Source organism: Rhinolophus sinicus, linkage group LG02 (genome assembly GCF_036562045.2).
Source record: "Rhinolophus sinicus isolate RSC01 linkage group LG02, ASM3656204v1, whole genome shotgun sequence".
NCBI classification, from domain to species: domain Eukaryota; kingdom Metazoa; phylum Chordata; class Mammalia; order Chiroptera; family Rhinolophidae; genus Rhinolophus; species Rhinolophus sinicus.
Genome location: NC_133752.1, coordinates 99,315,942 through 99,330,005, shown reverse-complemented (window position 1 = coordinate 99,330,005; position 14,064 = coordinate 99,315,942). Strand labels below are relative to the sequence as shown.

The window sequence follows — 14,064 nt, the reverse complement described above, 5'->3', positions numbered from 1 at the left end:
TCCAAACCCCTGCCACCATGCCCTTCCATCTCCTCTTCGCCATCTCGACGGTTTGGCAGAACTCCCTTTAGGAAACATGATGTGACTGGCATTCAGGACCTTCCACCCTACTAATGACCTCCAAGCTTCTGATTTCTCTAAAGTAACTCCTCACAAAGAATTAAGGATATCTGGCCTAGAAAGAGCATTATAGGTAAACAGCACTATAGAGCTAACACTTCCCCAACAATCCCAACTGAGATCTCACACAAATTCATTGTAATGTAAATAAACATTTTCAAATTATTTCACATTAACTTAAATATATGGCAGTGTTTAAAGAAACTCAATTATCAGCTTTTCATGCTGCATTCCATATTATCCTGTCATTCATTTAATATAATGACTCAATGTTCATATTACAAAACTAGTAACTACAGAAATTTTTTTTCCAAATACTATTTTGAAACTAATTTTTATAGCACTTAATGTAAAAATTTGTCCTTGAGTATTTACCTTTGGAATCATCTTTGTTGGACTCTTTATTCTGACAGTTTTTTTCATTATCTTTAAACAGGATGGCTGGAACAAAAGCCTTCAAATCAATGAGGTTTTCATAAAAATTCCGAGCATCTTCATCTTCCCATATACCACCTTCCAAGTCATATTCTCCCGGTTTACCAGGTGTAAATATATCAATTCCAGGCCCATGCTCTACAACAAAATAAATCACAGGGAATCAAAACAATTTCTGGTTTAGCATGCTAAACATGACAAGATATTTTATAGTTTCAATTTTATAACTAATGAATCTTGAGTGTTTCAATTAACAGAAGCTTCTTCAATCAACAAGCACTCTGGACTGTTCACATAACCATCATAACATCAAATTATAAAATGTTTTAAGTAAAGCTCTAATCCAGGACAGACGAGAGGACAGCAGAGGATAAACATGCTTTTCTCTTCAATGTTTTAAGCAATTAATACGAGATTGGGTAGGCATTTGATATATTAGACCTATCTTCATGAAATGTGAACCCAAAATATGAAATATATAAGCCTGGGCATTCCTAAAACACCCAGCTTCACATCCCACCTCGCCCATTAAGCCTTTCTTTTTCTTTTTGATGGCTCTCAACCCTCTGTATCACTTATGTCACATGTAGACCTTAAACCCTTAATTAAGAAGCATTCTTCCTTTTGGTATAGTCCTTGGTAAAAAGTAGATTGCCATAAATGGTCAATTGATAAACTGACCTGGAACTGGAAAAGAAGAAAAGATTAAAAAAATACATAGATATTTCAGTAGAGGGTGGAAAACCATGTACAAATTTACACACACACACACACACACACACACACACACACACACACACGTGTCTACCTGTACATACAACTATAGATTCTTAACTCAGAACATTGAAAGTAATTAATTTCCTACTTCATGATCATGAGATCATTCATGAATTTATCTATTCTCACTGTGCTTCTCTCCAAACCAGAAATACAAAGAATGATCATGCAGATTAAAAATAATCCTAAGAAAATTTAGATTATTCATTGAAAGTCATTCAGGAAGAAAAAAAAGAATAACAGCAAAGACAACAAAATGCTGGCTCCCTAACTCATTAATTATATGCCTTAGAACAAATATATTTAAACATCGGACACTAAACCCATACACTATAAAGGAAAAGATTGATAAATTTACAACTTCTATTTAATGAAAAATATAAACAAACTAGAAGACAAATACTGGCAATATTTATACAAAGGAATTAATATCCATAATATAAAGTGCTCGTGCAAATAAAGACCAAAGTCCCAATAGAAAGATAGATAGAGCCTCTGAACAGATGAGTAAAAGAGCACATGAAAAGATCCTTAACCTCAGTACTAGTAAGGACAATGTTACATAAAACAAACTTTTATCAGTTTGACCCATTAGATTATGTTTAAAAGACTGATATCAACAGATGTTGACAGTAAGGAAGTAAGCACTCTCATATCTTAACTAGAGCACAAACTGATACAGCATTGGGAGAGTGTAATTTGTCAGTGTTTATCAATATTTAAAATAAACATAATCTTACCTCAGAAACAGCAGAAAATGTAAACTAATATTTACAAGGGTGTTCACTGCAGCACTGTTTGTAACACAGCAACACTAGAAAGAATCTAAATATCTATTAAGAGAAGGGCTGACAAATTGCATATAGTATATACTATGCAATATTATTAATCAGATGTTAAGAGAACTGAGGTAAATCTACCTGAACTGATTGCAGAAGACTCTCAAAAATATATTATTGGTATTATTATATTACAGCATTGGCTGTAATAGCTAAAAACTAGAAATAACTGAAATGTCAGTCAACAGAGGACAAAGTAAATACAGCACAATTATGCAACAGAATATTACTATGCAGCAATTTTAAAAGAATTAGATGGCTCAATATGAATTGATATGACAAGACATATAAGATACATGGTTAACTAAAAAGGGTCGCTGCAAAACACTATGTATGATACAATCGCATTTCTGTGAGGTAAAAAGGGATATTCTGAGCACTGAAAAATTTAGGCCTCTTCAGGCAAAGATGCAGTACCAGTGACCTAAAACAACCAAGTAGGCAAATGACAGAATGTAACCGTTTTCAAACACTAGACATGAGGTAGCACAGGCACAGGAAAGTGATTCCTGAGAGAATTAGCTGTGCTGACTGACTGCATGGTAAGATTTTCCAGACCATGGCCAAGAAAGGGAGAAGCCAGGCAGACCTCAACAGTCTCCATGAGTTGGGCATGATGGGGCTGACAGCCTGGAAAGATTCTTGCCCAGGTGGCTAGAATCTGTAACATAGCATACCAGAGAGGAAAAAGCAGCACAAAATCTGCAGCAAGTCCCCCTGGAATGTTCAGTTGAATACTGATTAGCCCTTACGTGTGAGGGAACTAGGTGAACTGGGAAAATAATTATTCACGAATCTTCTAATTCATGGGAAATCAGGCAGTATCCAAAAGGATATTGGTTCAGTAATAGGGAAAATCTGCCCTTGAATCAAGGATGCTCTGATCCCACCTAACAAACAAGCCTGGAAAGATTAGACTGGAACTGTTTCCAACTCACTTAACTCTGCCCCAGAACAAAGCTCAATGATATTTCTAAGAATACAAAACTATCCAGCAAACATCCAATAAGACATAATCAGGCACAGAAAGAAGTAGAAAAATTACCAGAGATGTACAGGAGATCAATCTATCAATCAATTAAAAGCAATGCAGACATGATATAAATTATAAAATAAGTAGGCAACATACTGAGCCTGTTTAAGACCATGGAAAATATAACCAGCTTCTAGAGATAAAAACAACATCTCTCCATGAAATTCACAGTACATTAGACACTGTAAAAGGAAAAATTAGTGAATTTGAAGACACAGCAATGGAAACTATCCAATATTAAACACAGTCAAAGAATAAAAAGGGCAACCTCAAACCACCTAACGTAGTTGTAACTGAATTCCCACAGGAGTGGGGAGAGGAATAGAAAATATATTTGGAGAAATAAGAATCAAATTTCCAAATTTGATAAAAATTATAAACCCACAAATACCGGAATTCCAGCGAATCCCAAGCACAAGAAACTATAAAGACAACTATAGCAAGCCACATCATAATGAAATTGCTTAAAATCAGTAATAATGAAAAGATCTTAAAACAACCAGAGAAAAATTACATAAATATTACATAAAGAACAAAGATAATAATAACAACAGCATTCTCACTAGAAGCAATATAAGCTAGAAGACACCAGGGCAACATATTTAAAGTACTGAAAGAAAAAAAAAAATCTTACCCTAAAATTCTACACCTGGCGAAAATATTTTTAAAATGTTGACAGAATTTTGTCAAGATCTATTATCTCTGGGAAATGCCTAAAAATACTTGTAAAGTCATTTAACAGTTTTTAAAAAATAGCTTAAATTTTAGTAGAAATAAACCAAGTAAATCAATATCAAAGGATGCTGAACACTATGATAAGACTTCGGTTCTAAAATATAATAAATATACTGAGAAAATTCTGAAAATCCAGACAGATTCAACCAAAACACAAATTCTGAATTCTATGATGAAACTTCTTTTAAAAAATTAAAAAGTTTATTGTCACCCCCAATAAACTTCAATTAAAACAAATTAAAACGTTTGAGGCTCATTAATCAGGAGATACAAAAATTAGAAATTATGTACATGATTACATATAAGTAGAATAAAACATGCACAGTATACAATAGGAATTTCTAACTGAGGATGTAAAATACAAAGCACCTTCTTATATTAGAAAAGGATGCTTTACAAACACCCACAGGGGCCCTTACGTCTCTGTGTTTGGCGACTGAGACACCACAGACCCGGCACATGTGGTTTGGACCCACACACTGCGCAGCAGCAGAAGGCAGTAGTAAACCACTGCTGCACTTGCTTTTTTCTTTTTTGTCAATCTTTCCTTTTACCTTGAAAACCCTCTAATGAGACAGTCCAAAATGAAATATGAGATAATGCTGAAAGATGAGACTCCCGGGTTGGAAACCACTCAGTTACTGGGGAAGAGCAGAGAATAAGTACGAACAGAACTGTCGCTAATGGTGCAATTTGATCAAAGCTGAAAGGACATCTAGCAGCTACTGCGCTCACAGGCAAAAGGAAAGTGAGATGCGGCACCACATATACATGGAACCTAAGAAGCATGAATCAAGGTGAACTGGAAATTGTAAAGCAAGGAATAACGTCTAAACACTGCAGTGCCTGGTTTTAGCGAACTAAAATGGACTGGAATGGGACATTTCCAGTCAGGCAGCCATAGTGTTCTACTTTGGAAATACAAACTCAGAAGAAACATAGTGGCTTTAACATTGAGGAAAATTGTAGCATGGGAAGGTATGGGCTACAATCTAAGATCTGAGCAAATATTATTAATCAGACTTCCAGGAAAACCAATAACCATCATTCAAGTATTCAAGTCTGTGTTCCAATTACAGAGGCTGAAGAATATGAAATTGAAAGCTTTTACGCAAATATCCAAGAAGAAATTGATCACACACCAAAACAAGACATGCTGATAAAAAATTAGAGGTGACTGGAACGCAAAAGTAGGAAATAAAGTAGAATCAACTGTCATTGGAAAATTTCGACTAGGGGTCAGAAATGAAGCAGATTGGCTTGTAGATGTCTGCGAAGCCCACAACTTGTCCATCACGAACACATACTTCCAACAACCCAAGAGATGACTGTCCATGCACATCGTCAGCTGGCCAACGCAGAAGTCTGACAGACTGTGTCACTGAGAGCAGGAGATGGAGAAGCTGTATTCTCCCTGCCAAAACAAGACCAGGAGCAGACTGTGGTACTGACCACAAACTGTGAAAAACAAACAACAAAGTAAAGCTGAAGAAGAGCTCTAGAAGAAATATAATGTACGTAACATTCCTGATGGATTTAAAGTCCACGTAAAAACAGATTTTCACTGTTAAACCTAACTGACTGAGAACTAGAACAACTGTGGACTGAAACTAGAAATATTAGCAAAGAATATGAAAAGACAATGTCAAAAGTGAAAAGGAAAGAAAGATCAAGATGGGTGATGGAAGCACTAAAAATTGTTAGAGACAGGCAAGAGGCAAAAGCAAAAGGTGACAAAAGCAGAGTTAGTCCTGAATGCAGGTTTTCAACGATTATCAGATAAAGAGAACTATTATACTAGTCAATGTAAGAAGATAAAAGAGAATAACAATAAAGGAAAAACAAGAGATCTCTACCAGAAGATTCAAAAAATAAAAGAGAAATTCAAACCTAGGCTAGGAACGCCAATGACCAATGAGGAAGCACATTATATGGCCAGGAGAAAAAAAAAGGAAGGGTGGAAAGAGTATACTGAAAATCTATATAAAAGAAACAAAAGGATGAGATACTTTTGAAGAGGATTCCTATGAGGAAGAACCTGTCATTATAGAAAATGAGTGAAAGTTGCTCTGAAAGTATTGAAAATACATTACCAGAGGTAGATGCAATAATGATGCAATTATTTCATACCACACAGACTAAATCTGTCAAAATCCTAACATGTCAACAAATGGAAAACAAACGACGGCCTACAGACTGAAAACGTTCAGTACACATTTCAACTGCCAAGAAAGGAGATGCCCAAAACTGCAGTAACGATAGAAGCATTGCTCTAATTTCCCACGTTAAGTAAAGTGATGCACAAGGCGATACAACAAAGGCCGCTGCCTCACATGGAGCAAGAAATGCTGGATGGTCAAGCTGGATTCAAACGCTCCAAAGAATTTCAGAGCAGGTTCGTCTGTTTTATAAACTGCAGTAAAGCCTCTGACTACGCGGATCATGAAAAGCTACGCGCTGCTCTGAAAGCAACGGGCGTGCACTTGACAGTCCTGATGTGTAACTTGCACTGTGGGCACTGTCAGGACAGAATATGGAGACAAAATGGTTTCCTGTAGGCAAAGGTGTCAGACAAGGGTGCATTTTTTCTTCCTATTTGTTTAATCTGTACGTAGAACATATCATATGAAAAACTGGGCTAGATCCAGAGGAAAGAAGATTAAAAATTGGCAGAATAAAAACTGGGCTAGATTCAGAGGAAGGAGGAGTGAAAATTGGTGGGAAATTAAGATATGCAGATGACACCATCTTACTGGCAGAAAGTAGCAATTATCTGAAACAACTCTGATGAAAGTGGAAGAAGAAAGTGCCAAAGCAGGGTTACATTTGAACATCAAGACAAAAATCATGACCACAGAAGAAATACACAACTTTAATGCAGACAATTTAAACTGTTAAAGATTTTGCTTACCTTAATTCAGTCATCAATTCAAATGGAGACTGCAGCCAAGCAATCAAGAGAAGGCTGAGACTCGGAAGGACAGGGATGGAAGAATCAGGAAAGATCACCAAGAGCAAAAATGTGTCATTACAGGCCGAGGCTAAGGTCATCCACACCCTCGTGTCCCCAATGACAATGTACAAATGAGAAGGTTGTACAGTGAAGAAGGCCAACAGGAAAACATTGATTCATTTGAAATATGGTGTTGGAGGAGGGCTCTACAATAGCCCTGAACCACCAGAAAGAACTCGTGGATCCTATGGCACATTAAGCCTGAAACATGGCTGGAGGCAAAAATGACAGAGCTGAAGCTGCCCTATTTTGGCGTGAGAAGGCAGGATGCTCTGGAAAAGACAAGAAGAGCACGGGGAAAAACAAATACGAAATGGATCGTGTCCATAAAAGCAGCCGCAGACATGCGTCCACAGGAGCTCAGCAGAGCTGTTGAGGACAGGACACTGCACGTCACTCACTCATTCACAGGGTCAAAAGTCAGAGCCAGCTCAACAGCACAGAACACACACAAATACTTCACTGTTAAGACTTTTAAGTAAATAGGATTGCCAGATAGTTTTAAGATTAATAATTTATTAACACTTATCTACATAACATACATATAATTATTTTACCAAGTAGTTGGTATGACAGGTTACAGTAATATATTAGGAATCTCACCAACTTAAGGACAATCAAAAAGGAAGTTTAAAACACCTTTGAAATAATATGGAAAACAACTCATCTCACAAAATGATAAACAATTTATCTCACAAAACTGCAAGGTAAGCTTTAGTCCTAAATAAAAATTTAATACATCATTCAAAACAATACACATCTGACAGGACTAAAGATAAGTGATAGTTACTTACTAAAAAACCACAGTGTTGTTTTTTTTAAGGATATCTTACCTTCTGGTGTTGGTTTGTCCTGAGGAAGATCTGGCATATTTTCATCCAAAAGGTCTGCTAAGGACTGAGAATTTGCCAGCAGCTTCTGATAAGACATAGCAAATTCTTCATACTGTTTATGTCTATCTTCACTTAGCTCCCCTTTAGAATGTAGAATACGCCTATAAACAAATGATGAAATAATCTGATAATCTTATCAAAATAGATGTGATCATATATTATTACACTAGGAATGTTCCATAAAATTTGATTTTATCACACAAGATTATTATTAGCATAATCTTCTTCAACATATTTTTAACACTTTCAAGATGTATCTGAAAATTTAAATTTGTATAATCAAATTCACCTATGCCTGCAGAAATATAAAATTTAATAATATGCCACAATAAAAAAATCACTTAAGTCTTTTGTTACAGCCATACTCCCCTCAGACATAGTTAACCAAAAATACAGTGTTTCCCCGAAAATAAGACCTAGCCGGACCATCAGCTCTAATGCATCTTTTGGAGCAAAAATTAATACAAGACCCGGTCTTATATAAGAGCTGGTCTTGAATTATATAAGAGCTGGTATTATATTATATTATAGAGCCACTCTTATAGTAAAATAAGACCGGGTCTTATATTAATTTTTGCTCCAAAAGACACATTAGAGCTGATGGTCCGACTAGGTCTTTTTGGGGAAACAGTAGTTAACATACCTCGACAAGTTAGTTTTCAAAAAACAACAGGTTACAGAAAGAATCAGTATCTTTAAACTTTCACAATGATTTGAATCAAGATTATCTTTTGAAAACGCCCATATCTTCCATACAGCTAGTTCTCAATTTGCAGGCACTGGTTATTTACCCATTTAACTAATATGAACTGTGCGACCCACGGAATCAAGGCCAGGCCATCTCTCGGAGCAGAGGACACAACTTCTCTTCCACTCTGCAAACAGTTCACTAGTAAGCCACCCACAATTAGAAATGCAAAACTATTTTAACTTTTCAAAATGTATAAATTCAAGTAAAAGTCTTACTATATTTGTATAGATAGGTGTGATGTCTATAACTGGATCCAATTTTTTCTACAACTAAATATTTATGTAGCAGTATAACATTTAACATTTATAAACCCTAACTCAAATACAACATAGGTTTCAAAAAATCTATTATAAATTGTAAATTAAGTCATTTTCAAAATACTTAGAAGTTTTTTTATCCCTTGTCATTTGAGTTTTCTTAGAAATAGGGAAGAAAATGAATTAGAGGGTTTGTGTGTGTGTGATACCTTTTTAAGTTACAGAAAATAAAATACAAAAAACATGCCTATACTTATTTGTCACTGCTTATTTGGAACAATTTCCAAACTTTCCCATCTTACTCCATTACTACCCATATAAACTTTTGTTTAAATGCTATTAACATTCCAAAGTACATTTTTTATTTTAGGCATATCAGTTCCCATTATAATAAGCACAAAATCAATCAATGTATAGATCAGTTACTGTTCATTAACTCAATCTTTCCCCCCACCAAATCTGGTCCATTAAGATCTAAAATGAGAAACTATCACTCGTTTTCTTATGATTTAAATATAGACCACATCATTCTACGAACAGATCAGTAAAATATCAAACTAGCTTATCCATAATAATGTAGAAAAAAAAGTATTTCTCTAAAATCACTGTCATTAAAGTGCAGTGTCTTTCTCTCTGCACACATTTATTTCACACTACTTTTACAGGCGAAAACAAAGTTTCTTTCGGTTAAGTTTTATCAGTAAATTTTAAAAATTAAATAAAAAACCCAAAGCATTTAAAAATATTCAATCCATGAAAGAAATGACTAACATACTTTGAATGAGCCTGTTAGAATTTTCAATTAGAATGTCATTTTTGAAGTTAAAAAAAGCCATTAAAATTAAATGACTACATGATTTGAACAAATACTACTCAAAAGTAGGGTACTCTAAAATGTTCTACAATTATTAGGAAAAATGTTAATAAAAAGTTAGGAGTCTACTCTGAAGCAAATTACGTTAAAAGGGATAATAATAATTTTAAAGGATTTAAAAACTTCTAATGACAATTAAGACGCAAAATTATTTCAGTACTTGGAAAGAAATTGAAAAATATCTCAAAATAATGTAGCCTGGAACATATTTCTCTAACAATTTCTGACATTCTGGTCATCTGAAGAACATACATCCAGTTTTAGGTTTTACAATATTCATTAAGGACTTATAGTATATAAGCAATAGCAAGGTGACAACTATTTTATTAGAAAAGAAAATGAACACTCCTTTTCCAATATTAAACTCACTTTCAAACATTTGCCTGGAACTTTGCACTGGGTCAATTAAAAGTAATTTAATTCTATGATAGTTTTCTTTGTATGCATTCCAGTTCCTTTCCAGTACTCCTAGAATAAATATAAAACTTGGAAGCTTCAGAGATACTCTGTCTTCCCACAAACCTCAACTCCCTGATCAAATTTTTTAACAGTACTAATTTACCTAACTACTTAATTTATACACGTTTAGGTTACTATCTAGTGATAATAGTTCCCAAGAAAAAAGCCTAGATTTTGGGTTTTCTAACTGTATTTTACACTAAGAACTTGGTAAGAAGTACAGGATACCAATGAAATGGCATTAGGAGAGTTCTGTTACGCAAAAAACTTATACAGTCACATCGATTTTCCTTGACCATTTATTTAATATACATTTACTAAACATCTGACTAAACCACAGCATGTAGTTAAGACTACAAACTTCAAGCAGAGAAATAACATCAATTGCCTAAACATTCAAAATCCCTAGAAATCATTTCGAGGTTCTAATGAAATTAAAATGAAACATTTTTTAGTGAATGTGTGCTATGTATGTCAGTTTTTTCTAACTTTATGAAGCCCATAGGAAAAGTCTGATTAAATTTTTTTAGAAGACCTGCATGAGGGGACTAAACATTACATGGCACATTTGACCAGAGTACCTCTTCTGTACATCAGTATAAATCTCACCAACATTTCTTATGTGAACTCCATGGGAATATATCACTATGCAAACTCAAGCTGAAGATATGATTCATCACATATTTTAATTACAATCTGTTCAGAAGCACACCTATTACAGAAAGTTGAACTGAAGCCATACTTTTGAAACTGCCATATATTAGAGGTCAGCACACTTTTCCTGCAGAGGGCCAGATAAATATTTTAGGCTTTGCAGACCATATGGTCTGTTGCAACTACTTAATTCTACTGTTATAGCACAAAAGCACAGATAATTCTTAAACAAGTGTGAATATGTTCCCATAAAACTTTATTTATGGACACTGAAATTTTAACTTCATATAATTTTAGTATTTCACAAAATATTCTTTTGATTTTTTCAACCATTTAAAAAGGTAAACACCATTCTTAGCTCACTGGCTGTACAAAAACTAGTGGTGAGCCTAACCTGGCCTGTGGGCCAGTTTGCCAATCCCCACCACAACTGGAGTTAAACAAGTTAGTATCACTATTAAATGTACTATAAAGAAAGGCGTTCATTCCCTCTCGTGATATCACTATACAATAGGGAGGTACTGGCACCATTTTAAACATATGAAAAGCAAGAAAACGATATTAATTTCAAAGTCATATTCACTATAATAAAAATACAACAAAGTAGACCTCCTTTACCCAATATAAGTGATCTCACTGTCTGGAAGCACCCCTAAGGTACATCAATCCTTGATTTCTGGAGTGTTTTAATATTACTAATTTAATATTGTAAAGCGGACAGAAACCATCATTGTCCATTCTTGAATCAAGCATTATTATCTCATAAAATCATAAATGCCTCAAAAAAACTCTAGTATTAAGAAACATTTTTGTTTTGTTTTTCTTTTTTCCATTTTTATTATTGCTTGATTTTCTTGCTATTTTTTATTTATAATTTATTGTTGTTCTGTATTGTTTTAAAAAATGAACTTTTAAAATAAGCTATGGACAAACTTAGCATACAAATTTTCAAAATCATGAAAAGGCATAAAGAGAAATTCTCATTTAAAAGTCTTGCTAAAAAAGAATTAGGCAATATATTAAGAGTGAACCAACATTTATTGTATACTTACAATGTGCCAGATACTTTTATTAAGTGCTTTCACACTTAATAAAGAATTCATTCACCGCATCGTTTACCTTTCTTTACCTCAGAAGTGCAGTGCTATTGTTATCCCATTTTACAGAAAAGAAAACTGAAGCAGAGGTGTAAGGCAATTTGCCCAAAATTACAGAATGTGTAAGAGACAGATCTAAGGCTTGAGCCCAAGCAAGTCTGGCTTCAGAGTCCATGCTCATAACTATTAGACTGTACTGCCTCCCAAATTAGAGTAAAACTATCCATTTGGTACTTTATTCTGAAATTAGAATGTCTCTCCAATGCATTTACCAAAGGTAATCCTTCCCACACTGAGGTGCTAGTTTTATATTCTCTTTTTGTTTGGCTATGACTTGGTAAGTACTGAGTGGTTAATGTTTTTACTAGACACTTACAAAACAAGTACTAAATGCAGACGAGGATGAGTGTTATGGAAGACGTGAAAATATACAGCATGAAGGAGGTAGGAAAGAACCTGATTCTGTCACTTGCTACTAAGTCACATTGGGCGCAAGCTCTTTAATCCCTAAATCTAATCTATCACCTTCAAAACAGAGGTATTTCTTTCACGGGTACTGTGAAATCAATTGAGATCATACATGCAATGTACCGTATCAATGTAAAACAGTATTTTCATGACAAAAAAAAAAAAAAAAGCAGGGTCCACTGTTGAAAAGGCAACAACTTCAATGCCAAGTACTATTCTGATCTACTATTAGCCAAATTAAAAAAGAAAAAAAATCTTGGCAAGAAAACAGAAAATCCATTTTAGCTTTAACCTTATGCAGTCACGCAAAATAACACAGAACACGTGGCTAAATCTTGAAAAAGTAAACATGAAGCAGACCCACGAAAAACTACTAGGTTTTACTTTTCATCTCCTTTGTCAAATGTCCTTTGTCAAAATGTTAAATTTTCCAAGAATTACTTAAATTTCCTGAGAATTATCTTACATTTTCTTTTCGTTTCATTTTAGAATTTGGTTATGGATTGTCTTTTAATCTTGTGTGAAAAGACACTAGAGTATAGTTAAGCATAACTGTACTCAATCAAATATTTATTAAACAACTATATCTAAGTCATTGAAACAAAATTGGAGACTATCTGGAAGGAGGTAATAATTTTAGAGCACTTATAAAATTGTTAGAACCTAATTCTAAAGCACAACCATATAACATCTTAATAGTGCTTAAATACTACACAATTTATCAAATTTACCTGTAAAGGCAAAGTACACTTACCTAGAAGGAAAGTGAAAGGTAAAAGAGACATTAATTTTAGGTTAATGCATTTTTAAGATTCAACATTGGTAGAGTAATGTCTCATAAATTTGCATTAATTTAAAAAAAACCTAATTTGGGCCAGCCCGGTGGTTCAGGCGGTTAGAGCTCCATGCTCCTAACTCCAAAGGCTGCCGGTTCGATTCCCACATGGGCCAGTGGGCTCTCAACCACAAGGTTGCCAGTTCAAATCCTCAAGTCCCGCAATGGATGGTAGGCTCTGCCCCCTGCAACTAAGATTGAACATGGCACCTTGAGCTGAGCTGCCACTGAGCTCCCGGATGGCTCAGTTGGTTGGAATGCGCCCTCTCAACCACAAGGTTGCCAGTTCGACTCCCGCAAGGGATGGTGGGCTGTGCCCCCTGCAACTAGCAACGGCAACTGGACCTGGAGCTGAGCTGTGCCCTCCACAACTAAGATTGAAAGGACAACCAACTTGACTTGGAAAAAATGCCTGGAAGTACACACTGTTCCCCAATAAAGTCCTGTTCCCCTTCCCCAATAAAATCTTTAAAAAAAAAAAAAAAAAGCCCTAATTTTATTAACAGTGGAGGAGGAAGCCTACATTCTACTTTTTTTTTTTAACTAAACCTTAGAGCAAATCACTTACTGCTGCCGGACTGAGTATGCAATCATGAAGGTTGTAATTTACCAATACTGAATAGAGAAACTTGCCACCACTCCCACCAATTAGAGAAAAAAAAAAGGGAATTAAGATGCTTCAGAATTATTCAAGCAAAAATTCTGACTTAACAGCTGAATTCATGATTCTACTATGCTCCGAGAAACAAACTCTGTTACACAATTAAGATTAAGTTATATCTAATGAAAATTAAATCATTTCTGCAACAAATTTTTATTAAATG

The 14,064-nt window shown here is 34.7% G+C and overlaps 1 protein-coding gene across 4 annotated transcripts in view; it reads right to left on the bottom strand.

Moving 5' to 3' along the window:
• UPF2 (UPF2 regulator of nonsense mediated mRNA decay) overlaps positions 1-14,064 on the bottom strand; it is a 96,946-nt gene that overhangs the window by 70,011 nt on the left and 12,871 nt on the right. For all 4 annotated transcript variants that reach the window (XM_074324984.1, XM_019710276.2, XM_074324983.1 and 1 more), the window contains exons 4-5: positions 7,786-7,946; positions 496-693 (exon numbers count right to left, since the gene is read on the bottom strand). In XM_074324984.1, the coding sequence (XP_074181085.1) occupies positions 496-693; positions 7,786-7,946 (359 nt within the window). The remainder of the gene's footprint in view (positions 1-495; positions 694-7,785; positions 7,947-14,064) is intronic.